The 20,774-nt window shown below is 39.3% G+C and overlaps 1 protein-coding gene across 1 annotated transcript in view; it reads right to left on the bottom strand.

Moving 5' to 3' along the window:
- The window catches only part of MYO3A (myosin IIIA), a 170,732-nt gene that overhangs the window by 93,798 nt on the left and 56,160 nt on the right, over positions 1-20,774 (bottom strand). The window contains exons 8-10 of the mRNA XM_069548854.1: positions 17,452-17,597; positions 14,224-14,289; positions 10,625-10,780 (exon numbers count right to left, since the gene is read on the bottom strand). Coding sequence (XP_069404955.1) covers positions 10,625-10,780; positions 14,224-14,289; positions 17,452-17,597 — 368 coding nt within the window. The remainder of the gene's footprint in view (positions 1-10,624; positions 10,781-14,223; positions 14,290-17,451; positions 17,598-20,774) is intronic.

The following is a 20,774-nucleotide window of genomic DNA, read 5'->3' as shown; positions in this document are numbered from 1 at the left end:
CATTATATCAGCAAACAACTCTTCCTTCGTTTCTCTCCCTGGGTCACCGCAGTGCTCAGACTATAACAGTAACAGGTGCTGGAGGAAGGTGGTGGAAAGGCACACCTCGGTGTCTGCAAACCCCAGCATACTCCACCCACCACCACCTCCAACCCCATCTCCCACTGCTTGGAGGTTTGGCACTGCTCTCGCTGAGGGCAGCTTAACTACAGAAGCCTCCTGGCCACTGGGACTGCCTGTTTATATTTCTCCCATGTCTGTACATCTGCACCACCAGTGACCGCTGGACACAGCCATCACTGTGGACTGTTCCAGAAAGCACAGTCAGCACTGCTGTCAGTCACTTGGTTGGGTCCTAAACATAATAAAGACAATGAGGCCAAAAAAACGGCAGTTTATAACTGTGACAACAAAGTAGCACAAGTGAAGGACTCACACTTATACTCTCTCAAGTGGTAGGATTAGTTGAATCAACAATTTATCTTAATATTTCAAAAGTTACACAATGGACCACATCATAGGGTGTAAAACTGAGAAAGGACACTAAATTATATTCAGTCCAATTCTCTTTCACTTTTTAAGTATTTCTTTAAAAATTGCTTTACTATTCTTATTTTTATTTTATTTTTATTTTTTGGCCATACCTTACTGCATGTGGGATCCTAGCTCCCCGACCAGGGATCAAACTTGCATCCCCTGTGTGGGAAGCACCTAGTTTTAACCACTGGGCCACCTAGGAAATCCCTCTTTAATTTTAAGAACTGTGAAAAGGGAGGTCAGCAAGGGATCAGTATGAGACCTCCCTGCCTGTTCTGATTTGTCAGACTTTCCCCCAACCCAAACACACATACATAAACACAAAGTATGGAGCCTGTACATTTCAACGTCTACTACTGCATTCATTCAACAAAATATTTAAATTTCTAGAGCATCTATTATGTTTCAGGCACTGTTCAGAGCTGGGATAAAGCTATGAAGACAGACAAAAGTCTGTACTCATAGAGAACACATATTCTAAACACCTAAAATAGTAGCTGGAACATAGTAAGTACTCAATATATGTGCAGGATGAATAAATGAATGATAATTATTTGCCAAAGGAAACTGCCTAATCTTCATCACCCTATCTTTCAAGATACTTCTACACTTTTTACCTTTTCCTTTTGCCTTCATTTTATAGAATTAATTTGCATTCTTGTTACTGTATTAAAGATTTAATTTCTGTAACACTTGGAGAAGGCAAAGTCAGCATCCTTCCAATAAGATTTTTGTCCTCTTGTGAAAAGAGCATTCTTCCAATAAGATTTTTGTCTTCTTGTGAAAAGTACAGCTTGTTAACCAGATTATATTTCTCATTTACTCTGTATGACTGGGGAGACATAGCTTCAAACTACAAATATTTCCTTTCTATGTTGTCAAAAGGTCAGAAATACCCTCAGGGGTGGTTAGTATAGCTTCACTTGTATTTCAGTTCTACACACTGAAAAAAAGAAACAACTCTTGCTGCTGCATGTTAAATTTTTATCCTTACTATTCAGTTGTACTATTGTAATGCCACAGCTTTATTTGCTTTTACTTTGGTTAAATATTCTCTTTTAAATATCAAGCTCTATCTTCTAAGGTGATTCAGGAGCCACTGGGATAGTACAGAAATCCTTTGTTAAACAGAAATCTACTCAATGCTTTTGTTTTAATGTCCTTAGATATCTTTAAACTCCACTAACAAAGTCACAACTGGTAACACCCATGGGCATACAGACTCTCACCAGTGTGCCCTGGAAGACTAGTTTTTATCAATCTTCAGTTTGACCCTTTTGGCCAACTGTGCAGTTTTGAAATGATGCTGAGAAAGAAGTACACCCCAGCTGGACCAGCCAGAAGAGCAGATCAGCTTTGGCGATGACTGGAGTGACAGATGTCATCAGTACCCAGCTCCAGGACACTTTCGATGGCCCTGTCCCTTCACACAGCCCTTCCTCTTTTGTACATAATTATCTGGAGGCCGAAGAAAAATGTTCTCACTGGGAAATCGTGTCTATTTCTGCTGTGAATGTGACTCTTCTGCCATTATTTTAGAGTGACCTGGTTTTAGATGTTGACATCAAACTAACATCTGTGTTTGCCAAGAATGCTTGGTGATTCCCCCATCTGCCAAGAGTTCCTGACAGCTTTCTTCTCCTCACGCTTAGCTTACAGACAACCAAGAGCAGAGATGGTTTCTGTAAGTAGGATCTTGTTGTAAACATGGGGTAGCACAATTGCTTCAATGTGTAGAGTTAAGTAGCTGTATGACAAACATCAGTACAGCAAAGTGATCTGGTTCCAACAAACACAGGGACTTCCCTGGTGGTCTAGAGGCTAAGACTCCATGCCCCCAATGCAGGAGACCTGGGTTCAATCCCTTGTTGGGGAACTAGGTTCTACATGCTGCAACCAGAGTTTAAGTGCAGCAACTAAGACCTGGAACAGCCAAATAAATATTAATAAATAAATACTTTAAAAAAAACAAGAACAAACACAGCTGATGAGTTATGTTTAAGTCTGACTTTCCAAGGAATGATAACATGAAGGGTCAGAGAGAGTGTACGATTAGCTTTATCACATTCATTTTTACAAGTATATAAAATATTCTTAGCTTTTAAAAAAAACTGAAATATACCAAAAAACGTATAAAAAAATAAATCACCTATAACTGTATCCCCAAGAGATAACCACTGGTGACATTTTGATATCGCCTTTCATTCTTTTTCACGTGCTCATAATTCTTAAACAACTCGACAGGATCTCACCTTGGTGTCCTCTTACCCTCACAGCCTGCTCTCTGGTGCCAAGGACGCATGTCCCTGCTCTGGGCAAAGGCCAGCTGTTTTGCTGGTACGCCTGCTTGCTCTAGGATCACTGCCGTGACGCTCTCGTCTCTTCGGTGGCACCAACCTCTCCCTCTATCAGTGTACAAAGTGCTCTAGTATCTCTTATCTTTAAAAAACACTCTCCTTTGACTGGCAGTGCCTTCCAGTTACTGCCCTATCTCTCCCCTTTTATAGCTGAGCTTCTTAAAGAGTAGTTCATATTCAGTGTCTCTCCCTCACCTCATTCCTCTCCCTAACGAGAATTCTCTTAACTGGGGCTGTCCTCCACCCCACTCTGCTGAAAGGATCTGGTTGAGGTCACTGAAGAACTTGTGTGTCCAAACTCATTATTACTCCAGTTTTTAAAAATTTCAGCACTCTTTGGCAGAACTGTTCCCTCCTCGAAACACTGGGTTTATGTGGTTCTCAACCAACCATGTTCCCCTGCTCTTCCTCCCTAAAGGGCCACAATCTTTCAATTACCTTCCCTGGCTCCTCTATCCCTGCTAAATTCCTAAATCCTCACATTCAGTGACCTCATTTGTGTCACACTACTTAATACCTTTATAAGCAAATGACAATGACTATCTCCAACATGGGCTTCTCCCCTAAAGCCCAGACTCCTATATCTACTCCCTACTGGATAACTGTACTTTCATGTTTAATTGGCATATCAAATTTAACTTGTCCCAAAAATAAATGATGACCACCCTCTACAGGATTTTACTAAACACAGGAGAGCTGCATTTTCATCCATGGACAGGGAACACCACCCACATTTTAGGCTGGACTGTCCAGGTAATGTATTTCAATTTTATATATTTGTATTTTATAAGTATATATAAAATACTTACTTATATAGCTAATAGACACCTACTGTTTTTGAGGGGATCTTGTAGGACAATCAAATCTATAGAAGAAACAACCGTGAAGTCATAGTATTCTATTGCAATTTCTATTCCCAAGACTGGAATCGCCATAGTTAGCTATTTATCTTCCTTCCTTTCCTCCTTTTTGACAAAACACTGGGGATTGTGATGTCAGATCTTTCACTCAAAAAAAAAAAAAAAAAAAAACCCCAGCTGTATTTATATAAATGTATAAAAATCTAACTTCAAAGTGAATCATAATCTTCCAAAACTAAAAATTCTGTTAAATACAGCACTTTTTTTTTGGCAGAGATTACAAAACTAAACGGGGAAGCAAACAAGATTAGGACAGCTGAGCAGCCAGAGATAAAGCTTTACGTGCCTGGCAGGAAGGGATGAGAGTCATGTCATTCTGAATTCTACTTAAAGGCTGAAATCTTCTGCTCTAAACCTTAACTACTATCTTTTTAAAAAAACATTTCTCTCCTCTTTCCCAGCAAAAAGATGGTTAACAGATTTCCCTACTTTAAAGTACAAATTTTCCAGGGACTTACTCTCAATATACTTATTACTAAGGCCTCTACTATGAGAGCAAAAATATATTTGCAGGGCAGTGCAAGTGGCTCAGTCATGTCCGACTCTTTGTGAACCCATGGAGTCCATGGAATTCTCCAGGCCAGAATACTGGAGTGGGTGGCCTTTCCCTTCTCCAGGGGATCTTCCCAACTCAGGGATCAAACCCAGGTCTTCCACATTACAGGCGGATTCTTTACCAGCTGAGCCACAGGGCAGCTATATGTATTTAGAGGACTACAAATGTGAAGGCACTTGGGGAAGATGGTTGCCTGCCCTCCACTCAATTCTTTCACTTCTCTTTCCTGCAAAAACATTAGGAGTGTCTATATTCAGTGTCCTGGCTCCTATGAGGCACTGCAGAATTCAATAGGAAATAATCCCATGCAAATGTGTCTTTTCCTTATAGCAATAATCCCCAAAATGGATGCAGTCAAATCCTAGGCTATTGCTAATTTGAAAGAAAAGACACAGGGAGGCAATACTGCAGTATTTCTTGCAACCTTCATAAGTAGGTCAAGCCTCTTGATAATCCCTTAGGGTTTTTTTTCTTTTTTTTTTTTCTCTCTAGATTAAATTTTTTTTTAAAAGACTAATGCCTTTAAGGGAAAGGCCAAAAGATACACATTCAGAATTTTCCGGGAAATTTTGTTCTTTTTAAAAATTGTGTTATATTTTGCTCTAATTAAGTGCATACATTTATTGTATTCATTGCATTTTTATGTCATGAAATTAAATGTGATCAATTTCAGGAGCCTCTTTAGATAAAATAATTATAAAACTATAGGAAAAAATATTTTAAGAACAAGTAAGGATTTGAGTCAAATTAAACAGCTAAAAATGGATAATGCCATAATTAAAATAATTAATGACTTCTAGAACATCAGGGGAAACACGAATATTACAGGAATTTGGGAAGCTGATATAAGCTTTCAGAATTTGTAAAGTGGCCCTAACATCTAATAAAATTTAGGTTTCCCTCTAATGAACCAGCATATTGCAATACTAAATGCTAATGTAAAACAATCTTTCATTGACTGAGGTTAGAAAGATTAAGAAAATGACCAATAAATCTGCCTACATGAACTTTAAAGAAACATCACAGGTTTCCATCCTCATACAGATTTGCTGAAAGCATTTTTATGTGAAAGTCCTCAGGAGGACAAAATTTTTCAAACTAAATTAGGACCAAAATAATAAACAATGAGCCAGGGTCAGCTTTTTACTCTATCCAATCCTTTATTTGTGCTAACGTTACATACACATAGCTAGCATGACAGATGGGACTCTATTTTGTGTTGTACAAGTGTATTCAGAATCTTCTCAGGCTCCTCATCCACAATCTGCAAGGTGTAACTCCGGGGGGCACCATTCATGGCATGTCTTTGTGCTTGGGCATGAGAGCATTCAGGTGAAATATGCAATGAACAGTGTCTCCTGGAGCAGCACAGTGTGGGCTGTCCCACACCACTTATGGGTACAGCTCAGTCATGTCCAACTCTTTGCAACCCCATGGGCTACAGCCTGCCAGGGTCCTCTGTCCATGAAATTCTCCAAGCAAGAATACTGGAGTGGGTAGCTATTCCCTTCTCCAGGAGATCTTCCTGACCCAGGAATCAAACTCAGGCCTCCTGTACTGCAGGTATATTCTTTACCATCTGAGCCACCAGAGAAGCTCTTACAGGTACAGCAAAGTGTTATAATGAAAGTGAAAGTGAAAAAGTGTAAAAAAGGGTCATAATACTAGTAATCAGATCTTTCTTGCTCTTTGCCTGCACATGCTAGTGTAGGACTCTTGTGGCCTTAGACAGTCCCCATAAGTATGCCTCAAAATTGCTCATAGACAAGTTGGCTTCAGCCAGACACACCTGTGACTCAGCTCTTGCTCAGCTGGGTGCCAATAGTTGATACTCTGCTAGTCACTTTGATAACCCCTGCTGGTCCCTCAGCACATGAAGTCCTTTCTAGCCAGGCTGGGCATTGCTCAGTGCTTTCAACAAGGCTAGGCTCAAAAATATCACAGGACTACTTCTTCTATTATATTAACCAAGGAAGTCACAGAAAATGTCAGGTTCAAGGGTAAACAACACAGAATCCCACTCTTAATGCAAGAATTGTCCAAAAAATTGTGACCGTCTCTAATCCATCATACCCCATCCTACTTTACTAAGAAGAGACAGTTAGTTCAAGTTAAGATCATAGAGCAATCAACCTCTTTCCTTGCATGCTCAGTCACTCAGTCATGTCCAACTCTTTGTCACCCTATGGATTGTAGCCCACCAGGCTCTTCTGTCCACAGCATTTTCCCAGCAAGAATACTGGAGTGGGTTGCCATTTCCTCCTCCAGGGAATCTTCCTGACCCAGGAATCAAAACCACATATCCTGCACCTCCTGCACTGCAGATGGATTTTTTACCACCAAGCCACCAGGGAAGCTCATTCCCTTCCCTTAAGACTTGCTAAATAACAAAAAGAATGGCAAGTAGAGAGAAGTCTCCTTTATGAGAAACAGAAATGGCCACAGTCCCAAACCACAGTCTATAAAGCACAATTACCAAATCCTGTGAACTCTGTGTTGAAATGAGAGAAGCTGAGAACCAACATGTAATTCTTTAGGGCTCAACCAATCACTTCAGTCACTCAGTTGTGCCCAACTCTTTGTGACGTCATGGACTCCAGCACATCAGGCCTCCCTGTCCATCACCAACTTCCGGAGCTTGCTCAACTCATGTCCATCAAGTCGGTAATGCCATCCAACCATCTCATCCTCTGTCCTCCCCTTTTACCCCCTGCCTTCAATCTTTCCCAGCATCAAGGTCTTTTCCAATGAATCACTTCTTTGCATCAGGTGGCCAAAATATTGGAGCTTCAGCTTCAGCATCAGTCCTTTCAATGAATATTCAGGACTGATTTCCTGAATTTAGGGAAATTTAGGATTGACTGGTGGATCTCCTTGCAGTCCAAGGGACTCTCATGAGTCTTCTCCAACACCACAAATCAAAAGCATCAATTCTTCAGCACTGAGCTTTCTTTATGGTCCAACTCTCACATCCATACATGACTACTGGAAAAACCATAGTTTTGACTAGATGGACCTTTGTCAGCAAAGTAATGTCCCTGCTTTTAAACATGTTGTCTAGGTTTGTCATAGCTTTTCTTCCAAGGAGCAAGCATCTTTTAATTTTATGGCAGCAGTCACCATCTGCAGTGATTTTGGAGCCCAAGAAAATAAAGTCTGGCACTGTTTCCATTGTCTCCCCATCTATTTGCCATGAAGTGATGGGACTGGATGTCATGATCTTAGTTTCTTGAATGCTGAGTTGTAAAATAGAAAAGCTCATGAGCAACTGCCTATTCCTGTTTATTTGAATTTATTTATTACTCCTTAGGAACAAAAATGCTCATAATGGTCTTCCAGAGAGTGCTGATTCAATCATCTATTCCTTATAAAGTTCCTGGAGACCATGTTTAAAAGCTATTCAGCCCTTATTTGGGAGCTTTTCCAGAAGGGGAACTGGTGCAGAAAGGCATAAAAAGATATCTCAGGTGGGGAAGGAGAAGTGATCATTTCTTTTCTAAATTTCCTGGTCCTAGGGAGCTTACAACATTCCCAGGGTTTCATCAGTCTCTTTCTAGGTTATTGATCTTGGATGGACACTGCCATCAGCTCATGCCTTGATGAGACCTTTTCTCCTAGATCTTCCAAGGAAAATTTGTTCAACCCCTTATTTTGGCCAAAATGAGGTTTGAATTTTTCAAAATCAAATATACTTAGAGGCATGCACATGCATGCATGCACACTCTCACACACACACCAATTAAAACATCCCACAAAAATATAGAAATAAGTGTATATGTCAATAGGCTCTTCATTTCAAAATATCCAACAACAGCCACTAAATGCTTTGATAATTAAACATAATAAGACCAATTTCCAATTTTTGGAAAAATAACAATAGTTTAAAGTTAGGAAGAAACATGGAGGAAAAGCAAAAGGTATTCAAGATTACTGCCCCAATCTGTCTTGGTGTGTCTGTAGTTTACCTTTTGGAACCAATGGCAGGAGGGTGCCCAGCAGGACACAGGGGCCTTGGGACCCACCCTATCGGGGCTCTCAGGGACCCAGGTCAAACCGCTCACTCAACCTGACTTTCAGTGCTCTCTGTAGTCTCGTCTCTGCGTGTCTCTCCAATCCTATTTCTAAATTTTCCTCCTTACAATTCTGATTAAATGTATTTCTCCTTGCTTTCATGATTTTGATCAAGCTGATCCTTAGAGCAATAATGTTCATCTAGCGGTAACTCTATTTTCACAGGATTAAGTCTGGCTTCTCTATTGGGTGTGGATTAAAGACTGCTTCCTGGATAAGCCCTGGTGTCACTGCCAGTGGAGATACTGCCGGCTTCTTTCAAACTCTCACAGGACATTACTTTCATTCCTTTTAGGGACTGAAGCTTCCCACTCTATATAATGGTTATATACATGCTGTTTTTCAGTTTAAAAGTAAGACCCTTTTCAGTATCTTATTTTGGTCGAAACAAGAGGCAAAGGAATTATCTGTGTGGAATCCGGGAGAGGTCTCATCAAGGCACGAGCTGGTGGCAGAGCCTGACCAAGACGGAGAGCAAAGAGCACGGAGTCCCCAGCTGCGTCAGCTGTCAGAGCCGTGTGGAGCACCTCGTCCACACTGAGCTGGCCTCGGTCAATACGGACACAACACAAGTGCTGTCTCAGTACATCATTCCTATGGTGGCAAGGACTGCATCACAGTTGATAATGGGTTGAGTGGGGCCGTAAGAAATTTAGCCTTGCTACGTTAAGTAGGACAGAAAAATACGTCAAGATAATCCTGAGATTTCTGGTGGTTATGGGGTGAGTGGTGGTGCCACTATAAATAAAGGGAAGAAAGAACTAATTTGTGGTGGGACAGCACAGGCTCCATGTTGGACTGGCTGAGTTTGAAGCAAGTTTCTTTGAAATACACATGTGGAGAAGGGAATGAAAAGGAGTTATTATGAGAGCAGTCAGGATAGCATTTTAGAAGTCCTGTGTATTAAGGGTGAGTAATTCTCACCATGACATTGTCAGAGACTTTAGAGGAAAATTATCTTGCCCAGAAAATAGAAAGTAAAATTGGGCAACGTATTGTATTGCAGTGAAAGAACCCTGTTATTATTTCCTATTGATTTTTCTGCTTCCTTCTTTTCTTTTCTTTTGGTAAAATCAAAATCCCATTCTAGTGAATGTACATTACATAAAGTCCCACACTTAGATAAATAATTGACAGCCTGAACCAGGCACTAGTAGCACTAAAAGTTTGGACAGTTTTTAAAATTCATCTTTCATTTGTTAATCCTTTGAAATGTGTCTCAAATTTGCCTTATACTGTGGTTTAAAAATCACATATGTTGGGACAAGTGGGATGATTAGAGCAGTTTGGGATTGACATGTACACATTGCTATATTTAAAACAGATAACAAGGATCTACTGAATAGCACAGGGAACTCTCCAATATTGTGTAATAACCTGAATGGGAAAAGAACTTGAAAAAGAACAGATACACGTATATGTATAACTGAATCACCTTCCTGTATACTTGAAACTAAAACATCATTGTTAATCAACTATACTCCAATATAAAATTAAAAAAATTTTAATTTGTGGTAGAAGGATATTTAAAGATATGAATATTTTTTCACTAGTCAGTGAAAGAAGGTAAGCTCCAGGACATATATATTTCAATTTTGTTTTTAAATGTATTTCCAATAATAAGATACTAGAAGGTATAGATTTAAATTTTATAATTGATTTTATGTTGTATACTTCTATGTATCTTCTAAACTCCCTAAAATAAACATATATACTATCTATAAGCAGTAAAAATAGTCAATATTATGAAAACTGTACATAATAGATCATTAAAAATGATTTTTGAATATAATTCAACCAGGGAAAATGATATCAAAAATAATAGTGTCAAAAACTATTTCAAGTGTTATGTTCATTTTTAAATCTCAAATCTAAGATGCCTTTCTTCACAGAAGAGGAGAAAAATACAAGAAAATATAAGCCAATTCTAATCATCTATTGAAGTTTATATTCTTTGTTATGAAGAAGTTGTTTTAAAAAATGCTGCCAGTAATATTACCAATATCAGGATGCAACTCAACTTGAGACATTCACTCTTCATGCAAATACAACCTTATCTCCAAACCACAACCAGGGACCTGAAATAATTAAACCAGGAAGTTCTTTTCTCTCCTTAACAACCATTGCATTATAAAGCTGTCAGACTCTTTAGATGATCTTTGGACTTTTGATTATTTGATTACCTGGCCTTTTCTGTGCCTCCCGTGCACTGATAAATGCCAATGAATTCTGTGAGTTGCTTTTGTAGCTTCGCATCTTTGCCTTCAACTTGAGTAATGAATGTATGCTGTAAAAGATCTGACACCGTTGGACGCTTTTCATAATCCTTAGTCAAACACCTGCACTGGCAGAAAGGAACATGCAATTATTAGATAAGTTAGAGTTTTGAATTTATTATTCACAGTCCTAAAAACTACTCTAACACAAAGGAATGATGTTCTTCATTGATTCTCAGCCCAAGAAACATATCTCAAAAAAATGTTAAAGCTGAAATCTGAGGAATTAATGTCTGTGAAAGTGCACACATCTGTGGGCGATTATGCTGTCGTGAAACCAACTTTCAACTAAATTCTACTTTCCTTGTCTCCTAGCAAGCATTACTGCAGAGTGCTAATTGAACTCCGTCTCCATTGCCAAGTCTCTTTTAGCGAAAGATAAACAACAATGAAGTCATTACAGTTTTAATGCTTATCTAAAATTACAACAAACTTTTCAGTCTCCCTTCACTAACGCTTTTAAAGGTTTTTCAATTGATCTGTTTCTTTCTACGTGGTAAAACTACTAATCCATGTGCAAGGGCTTATGCACTGCTGCTGCTGCTAAGTCGCTTCAGTGGTGTCCGACTCTGTGCGACCCCATAGATGGCAGCCCACCAGGCCCCGCCGTCCCTGGGATTCTCCAGGCAAGAACCCTGGAGTGGGTTGCCATTTCTTTTCCCAATGCATGAAAGTGAAAAGTGAAAGTGCAGTCGCTCAGTCGTGTCTGACTCTTCGCAACCCCACGGACTGCAGCCTACCAGGCTCCTCCATCCATGGGATTTTCCAGGCAAGAGTACATGATTGGGTTTGCCACTGCCTTCTCTGGCTTATGCACTGAGGATGTTTAAATCCCATGTCAGTGGACGGGTTTTGAGGTCCTACAGTACACGTACTAATGTGTATCACACCTCTTGATAGGATCAACCAGGTGAGAGCACCTGAAACAGCATCACAGGAGGAACCCTGGAACAAACATCGGATGTTTAATCAGCTGCCTTCAGATATTGGAAAGAGGAGTTAGACTAGTTTTCAGGGCAAGGAAACAAAAAACCTAGGATCGATGGGTAGAATTAAAAGAGAAATAGATTTCTGGTCCATATAAGGGCGAACTTTTTGACAGAAGATGGAATGGGCAGCATTGGGAAGTAAGATTATTATTATCAGGGGATTACTGGTTGGCTTCTCAGTGCACCATGTTCAAGAAGAATGCATGCTCTGCATACTCTTTCAGTCCTGAGATTTTGAGGATCTACGGTTATGAGGAAACTGGTCAGGGTGGGGCTGTCATTTGAGGATAGAAAAAAAACAAAAAGGAACCCAAGCCTGACCTGAGCCATGCCACTTCTTATCTGTATTGTTAATCTTTCTGGTATGAGAATTTGGCAATTTATTCTACTGGAATTAACTAAACAGATACTGGCTTCCAAGATGGTGCTAGTGGTAAAGAACCCACCTGTTAATACAGGAGATGCCTGAGACAAGGGTTCGATCCCTGGGTCGGGAAGATCCCTTGGAGGAGGGCATGGCAACCCACTTCAGTACTCTTGCTGGAGAATCGCCATGGACAGAGAAGCCTAATGGGCTACAGCCCACAGGGTTGCAAACAGTCAGACACTAGCAACTTAGCTTACAAACACAAAGAGATACTACCCAGGGATGCTAAAAGATGCTAAGGAATAAGGATGACAACGTCTCAAAATAAGATGCGCTTTTAGTTTTCATTTAGTTTAGCACAATGTGTCAATTTCTACCACCTGCAACACTTGTATCTACCTACTGAGATTAGTCACATTGGATATTATATTATTCACATAAAACCTTAACAGTTAAACTGCTGTGTGCCAGCCACTGAACTTAGAATGAAAAACAAGGCATATTTGGTACCCTGGAGTTGTTTACTGTCTATTTAGGGAGCAAGATCTCTAAACAGGGAGTGAAATAAAGAAGAAATGGTATTAGAGGAAGAGGAACCAAGGACAGGGAGAGCTTCCTGGGCAGAGACCTAACTACCTGAAGGAAACAAGGAAATGCTTCTCAGAGGTGAAATTGTATGGAATATGTCAAAGTCATCGAGCTGCGTTAACGGATCCACATGGAAGGATCTGCCCACATGAGTCATGACTACAAGTCGTGGGGAACACTTCAAAGTTACCAACGATTCTCCTATGAGGTCTATGGAATTCAGCTGCAGTTCATTAAATATTATGCAGTGTGTAGTACATATGTAGCAATGATTAGTTAAGTGAAAACTAAAAGAAAAAAACATTGCCAATATTTCTTGTGTTTGTATAACCCTTAAATCAGCCTCTTACCTTTATAGAAACAAGCAGATATTCTTGGTATGAAAACCATCGATTTCAATATAGACAAAGATGATTAGTCCCTCTACTGTTTTGCCCATTTTACATTTTCTGAGTGAAGTTTGACACATTCATGCTTAATGACCCCTTCTCTCCCATTTAAAACCTTCAGTCATTCCTTCCCTTATATTTTCAAGGCAAAGTCATGAGAAAGACCATGAAAAAAGTTTCATGGACAGATTCAGAAATAGCTGATGCATAGCTTCTGCTTGGTTGTCTGGAGGCACTGCATTTATACTAAATATCTATCAAATTAAAAATGAATTTCAAATATCTAAGATTTTATCTGTATGATTATCTGACTTATCAAGTGCAATGAAAATTCCCAGGCTGTGATGAGAATTAGTGATGCAGATAACTGAAGGGCTAAATAACTGACTGACTATATGATTGGTAAGAAGGTGGGAGATGCTAAGGGCAAGACTGCAAAAGGCAAGTGGACAGAAGAAACCATTCAAGGGTGATGCAACGTCTGCAGAAGCACAGTCAATAGAATGAATGTGACCCTGAGATCATTATCAAAACAATAATAAGTTCACTGAACATTCAGAAGACACTACAAATGCTTGTTTCGACGAAGATCATGGGAACCTCCAGGGTTATTTAATAGATAAAGAGGAGAGTCAGAAGCTTGGAGGAATGATTATAAAAGGCCCATCTCAAAGTCATATAGCAGGATGGAATTTCTTTGACTCCTCTAAAAGACTCTAAGGACTCTCCTGGTGGTCCAATGGTTAAACTTTGTCTTCAAATGCAGGGGGTGTGGGTTCGATCCCTGGTCGAGAAGCTAAGAACCCCACATGCTTCCTGGCCAAAAAGAAACCAAAACACAGAACAGAAGCAATATTGTAATAAGTTCAATAAGGACATTAAAAATGTGTGCCTGCTAAATCACTTCAGTTGTGTCTGACTCTGTGCGACTCTATGCATTGTAGCTTGCTAGGTTTCTCTGTCCACAGGATTTCCAGGCAAGAATACTGGAGTGGGTTGCCATACCCTCCTCCAGGGAATCTTCCTGACTCTGGGATCAAACCTGGGTCTCTTAAGTCTCCTGCATTGGCAGGTGGGTTCTTTACTACTAGTGCCACCTGGGATGGCCCACATCAAAATTTAAAAAAAAAAAAAAAAAACATAATAAAAAGAAAAGATTCTATTGTTACTCACTTGCTGATGAAGTCATTGAATTCTGCTGACCATATCTCAGGTTGCCTCAGTTTTGGGGGTGGATTCCTAGAAAAATAAGATACAAGGTTGGATAGTACACATTGGCCAGGCAGGGACAAAATTAATAGGCAGGACTGGACAGACTAACGTATCACTGCATTCAAATCCTGCCAGGTATAATCAAGTATTATCATCATTTTCCAATTCAAAGACAGATAATTAGTTATTAATCATTCTTTATATGGAATGACAGGTCTCTTGCTTCTCTGAAGGCACATAAAATACCCATTTTTTTCCCAGCTGATCTTTCTTTTTTTCTTTGAAAGAAACTTCTTGCTTTGAACTGAGAGCCCTAGAGGAAAACATAAATACTTAGCTGATTAGAAACAGTGGCTCCTGGGGAAAAGATTTTTTGAGTCCTACAAAAATCTCTGATGGACATTCAGGAGACACAAAGGTGACCCAAAAGGAGGATTAGTCAGAATATGCAAAAACCTTAGCAGAGAGGCCTTTATAGAAGAGTGCCTTTATGACTTGTTCTATTGTTACTTGGGTAGATGGCCAGAAACAAGATTACAAAAGTAAGGAACTGGAAAATATGACTGGCAATAAAGCTCTGGATGCCACTGCAAGATTCTGTTATTAATTCCTTTCATTTTAAGCTGAACAAATCTTTTCTTTTTTTGTGATATTCATGAACACAAAGGAACATCATCTGCAAATGAGGCTGATCTCTGACTGTAATCAAGCAACACTGATCAACCACGATAACCATGATAGTTGGATGTCCTGAAGTACCACTTTATGTTAATTCCAACAGCTCTTTGTTTTCATTAGTGGAATGGAAATACTTTGTCTTCAGCTCTGCATTAGTCCTTAAATAGCTTAAAATGAAATTAATGTACAGTCTATACAGGCTCATTAAAGAAAAGTGCAGCTACTCATCCACTAGGTCACACTGAAAGCTCATTTTACAATCCTTAGGACTATTTGAAGATTGCTGGTTTGCACATTAAAAGAAGTAATTCTTTTCTCCAATAATTTTGCTTGGCTTCTTGTTCTCCTGAAAAATTCTCTTTTAAGAGATTTACTGGTTTGCTTCAAGTAGAGCAAGATTTTGATGATTTTAGAACATTCAGAACCAGGTAACTTTACAGATCCCCTTTTTTCCTAATTATTTCTTCAGTCAGTATTCTTAGAACTCTATTTTAAAGATATACTGGCGGTACAAGGAATAAGAAACAACTGAGAGGGTACAGTTTCCAGAGGTACCTTGCTCACAGGTACCATATAGCATCCCTCTTTCATGTGGCATCATCATTAACAGTAAAAACCCTAGGCTATGTTCATTTAAACCATAATTTAAATAGCTCAGGAAAAATAGTGCTTCATCTCACATACAGAATGACAACAGGAATTAGGATATACAGATTCTGTTGGTTTTCCTCCAATTTAATGAAATGCCTTAGACCTGATACAGAGCAGGTTTTCTGCTCTTTTTCTGTAATCTCATTTCCCCACTTACTGTGTGTGCTAAGTTGCTTCAGTCATGTCTGACTCTGTGCAACCCTATGGACTGTAGCCTGCCAGGCTCCTCTGTCTATGGGATTCTCCAGGCAAGAATACCGGAGTGGGTTGCCATGCCCTCATACAGAGATCTTCTGACTCAGATATTGAACCTGCATCCCTTATATCCTGCATTGGTAGGCAGGCTCTTTACTACTAGTGCTACCTGGGAAGCCCCACTTATTAATAAGCAATATAGTTTACAAACAGTAAGACCTGAGAGATACATTGAGATTGTTATGGAAAGGATGATATATATTTAAGGCATTATAACTCAGTAAATACAGGCAGGAGAGAAAATTACAAGGTAAAGTTAAAAACAAATTTGAGTGCTTTACACTAATTTAATTCCATGCCAAATATTCCAAATAGATCTATTTGGAAATGAATAGGTCATATTGGCATTATTTCTTTCGGACTGGAACCACCCCCAACCAGGGCTTTTACATATGATTCAATGTTCTACAGGCATTAGGATCCCACAATTTATTTAATGGAGAGTGTGGGAACAAATTTTAGCATACCTCATCTCTCCACCCTGGACCCATGTTCCCATAGGCCCTCTCTGTGCATTTCATTAAAATTAAGATAGCAGGCAAAATCCATAAGAAAGTCTTTAGGATTTTCCTGGTCATATAGTGGATAAGAATCCACCTGCCAATGCAAGGGACATGAGTTTCATCCCTGGTCCAGGAAGATTCCACATGCTGCAGAGCAACTAATGCATGCGCCCCAGCTACTGAGTCCTGGAGCTGCAACTACTGACACCCACGTGCCCTTGAGTCCATGTTCCTCAATAAGAGAAGCCACCACAATGAGAAACCTGAGCACCACAACTAGAGACTAGCCCCTGTTTTCTGCAATTAGAGAAAGTCCATGCACAGCAATGAAGATCCAATGCAACCAAAAATAAATAATAAATAATATTTTGAAAAGAAAGTCTTTAAAAGACAATACATGTATAATAAAAATAGGCAGTCTTTTCATGTCAGTTTTCTGAAATATCTAGGAACTAACCAAAACATTTACAGTGTTTAATTAGTGATAAGCAAGAGGGAAAATCTGACAACACACATAAATGGGGAGGTGTCTACGCAGGAAAGTGCCTTCCTGGCTCCAAAGAGATTATTTTTCTAAGCTTAATGTTTTATATTAACATATTCAAAACACTAACATATTTAAAATCATTATCATTTGATCAAAAATTCTACATCTAACTTTCTTAATACTATCATTTTAAAGCTCTAAACAAAGGGAAGTCTTAGCAAGTAATAAAAAATTATTAGATTGATAAGGGTGGAACGGAGCACATTACTGTTACACAGACTGTGGACCAGGGAGCCTCACTGACAAATCTGGGAGTGAATCAAGAGTGACAGGAAGTACTGTTTGCCAAGCTCAAATCCTTGCTAAAGAAAAAAAAAAAAAAAACCACACACACACACACAATACCAAAAGAAACCTCTTGTTCTTAGACCAGGGGAAATAAAACTATGGTACAAAAAGAGTGTCTTGAAAGAAGCAGAATGATATTCCAGGCCACTCTGCTCCCAACCTGTGGAAATAAATCTGGATATTTCCATGAAGAGCTTGACAAGGATTTGGTGGCTGGAGGAACAGAGAAAATTGGCAGGTACTGGACCCACGTGAGAGCCCTCTGACCTGGGTATTTTGAAGAGTGCTCTCATGGGATGCAGGTCAGCTAGTGGAGGGTCTCCATCCCCCAGCTCAATGGCCGTGATCCCCAGGGACCACGTGTCACATCTGGCATCGTAAGTTGTATCCAGTTGCTGTTCACACGCAATCACCTAGCAGAAAGTGAAAGAAAAAGGAAGCTTACAACTTCAATAAGCACATAGGAAAATGCTTAGAATGATGTGTAAGTGTTCAAACTAATGAGCTTTGAGAGCACCCGGCCAAGGCAGTAACACGGGGAAGTAAAACCTCAAATTATAATTAGTAGTGGTAGTTTTATTCTAAGAATGTAGAATATCTTAGCAGGATTGAAAACAATAAGGGAAGAAGTCTATGAAAAAAAAAAGTATTTTTGAAAATGCAAAACAGAGGGGAATGAAAAAGTGTCCCTAATGGGAAGGGATGGGATCAAACATATAGCTTAAACTTGTGCAATGATAGTCATCTGATAAACATTTGATTAGTAAATGGAGTCATTCATCTTGGCAAAGATAAAGAACACATCTTTAACAAAATTGAAAGATACAAAGAAAAATAAGCTTGTAGGAAGCCTATGTATATGGCCTCCATCTTTTTTGACAACTTGAAGGCAGAAATGGGACAAGTGTGGAGAAATTAAAAAAGGCTTATGCCATCAACAAGAGAAAAATAACTGGATAAAAATAAACATTGATATGAGGTTAGCAGTTATCTGGGAGCACACTAGATAGTAAATCCCGTTGTTGTTTAGTCGCTCAGTTGTGTCTGACTCTTTGTGACCCCATGGACTACAGCACACCAGGGTTCCTGTCCTTATACTATCTCCCGGAGTTTGCTTAAACTCATGTTCATTGAGCTGGTGGTGCTGTCTAACCATCTCATCCTCTGTCTCTCCCTTCTCCTCCTGCCTTCAATCTCTCCCAGCATTCTTTTCCAATGAAGTGGCTCTTCACATCAGGTGGCCAAAGTATTGGAGTTTCAGCTTCAGCTTCAGTCCTTCCAATGAATAGTCAGGGTTGATTTCCTTTAAGATTGACTGGTTTGATCTCCTTACTGTCCAAGGGACTCTCAAGAGTCTTCTCCAGCACCACAGTTCAAAAGCATCGATTCTTCGGCACTCAGCCTTCTTTATGGTCCAGTTCTCACATCCATACATGACTACTGGAAAAGCCATAGCTTTGACTATACTGACCTTTGTCGGCAAAGTGATGTCTCTGTTAAGCTACAATCAGGTTTTTTTTAATTCCACTAGTCACAGGATGTCATTGAACAACAAGAAAAAAATTTTTACATGTTGTGAATGCCAACTCATAAGATAAATAAAACATAATCTGGGGATGATAGCAGGTTAGACTTCTTATCATTTAACTACAGTAATATGAAATGAGATGCAAAGTGAAAGAAATCTAAGATCCTGTCTGGAATAGCGTTTCACCTTTCTGACTCCACTTAACATCAAATTTAACACATTAAAACATCCTTACGTTGGCACAGTGGGTGAATTTATGTTCCAATGTACCCATGACACTCTTAGTTTATGCTCACTTTCCTAGACTCATTATAAATACCTTCCCGGTTCACTCTCCAAATTGTCCTGGCTTGTACAATAAGTTACATGGTCACCTATCACAGCCACTGTCTCCCCTTCACCATGAAACACACATACTCTGGGAAGGATGGCTTTACATAATCAACAAATGCTACCTTTGGTCTAGAATTTAATTGAAAAGGATGTCAAATCAAGAATGCCACTTTTCAATTAATAATTGATTAAAACAACCTTGTTTACCTTTCTGTTTTCTAATTCTTAGAAATTAGACCTAATAACATAGAGCTGGTATTTATGTGATGTCTTCATTAACTAGATAGTTGATTATTCAAAACACATTCTTCAATAATTCTAGGTAAGTGGAAATTTACTGAAGTATTGCCAATCATTCAAAAGTTGGCGAATGCTTATTACAGAGAAATGAATATAATATGCACAAAATGTTAAACATATATTTATAGGATAATTTGAAAAGACTACAATGAACCTTTCTCTTTTATATATTATTGGTTGGCTGAGCAGGAAAGCATTTTCAAACCATGTTTGTGCTACAGTAGGCTTATTAATGACTTATCAGTAAAACGACTGTCTGAACGTCGACATTCTAGGAATCAGCGAACTAAAACGGACTGGAATGGGTGAATTTAACTCAGATGACCATTATATCTACTACTGTGGGCAGGAATCCCTCAGAAGAAATGGAGTAGCCATCATGGTCAACAAAAGAGTCCGAAATGCAGTACTTGGATGCAATCTCAAAAATGACAGAATGATCTCTGTTCATCTCCAAGGCAAACCATTCAATATCACAGTTATCCAAGTCTATGCCCCAACCAGTAATGCTGAAGAAACTGAAGCTAAATGGTTTTATGAAGACCTACAAGACCTTTTAGAACTAACACCCTAAAAAGATGTCCTTTTCATTATAGGGGACTGGAATGCAAAAGTAGGAAGTCAAGAAAACACCTGGAGTAACAGGCAAATTTGGCCTTGGAATGCAGGATGAAGCAGGGCAAAGACTAATAGAGTTTTGCCAAGAAAATGCACTGGTCATAGCAAACATTCTCTTCCAACAACACAAGAGAAGACTCTACACATGGACATCACCAGATGGTCAACGCCGAAATCAGATTGATTATATTCTTTGCAGCCAAAGATGGAGAAGCTCTATATAGTCAACAAAAACGAGACCAGGTGCTGACTGTGGCTCAGATCATGAACTCCTTATTACCAAATTCAGACTCAAATTGAAGAAAGTAGAGAAAACCGCTAGACCATTCAGGTATGACCTAAATCAAATCCCTTATGATTATACAGTGGAAGTGATAAATAGATTTAAGGGCCTAGATCTGATAGATAGAGTGCCTGCTGATCTATGGAAAGAGGTTCGTGACATTGTACAGGAGACAGGGATCAAGACCATCCCCATGGAAAAGAAATGCAAAAAAGCGAAATGGCTGTCTGTGGAGGCCTTACAAATAGCTGTGAAAAGAAGAGAAGTGAAAAGCCAAGGAGAAAAGGAAAGATATAAGCATCTGAATGCAGAGTCCCAAAGAATAGCAAGAAGAGATAAGAAAGCCTTCTTCAGTGATCAATGCAAAGAAACAGAGGAAAAGAACAGAATGGGAAAGACTAGAGATCTCTTCAAGAAAATTAGAGATACCAAGGGAACATTTCATGCAAAGATGGGCTCAATAAAGGACAGAAATGGTCTGGACCTAACAGAAGCAGAAGATATTAAGAAGAAGTGGCAAGAATACAC

This window comes from Ovis canadensis, chromosome 13, assembly GCF_042477335.2.
Source record: "Ovis canadensis isolate MfBH-ARS-UI-01 breed Bighorn chromosome 13, ARS-UI_OviCan_v2, whole genome shotgun sequence".
Lineage (NCBI taxonomy): Eukaryota > Metazoa > Chordata > Mammalia > Artiodactyla > Bovidae > Ovis > Ovis canadensis.
The sequence above is the reverse complement of the archived record's forward strand: the minus strand, read 5'-3'. Positions and strand labels throughout refer to the sequence as shown.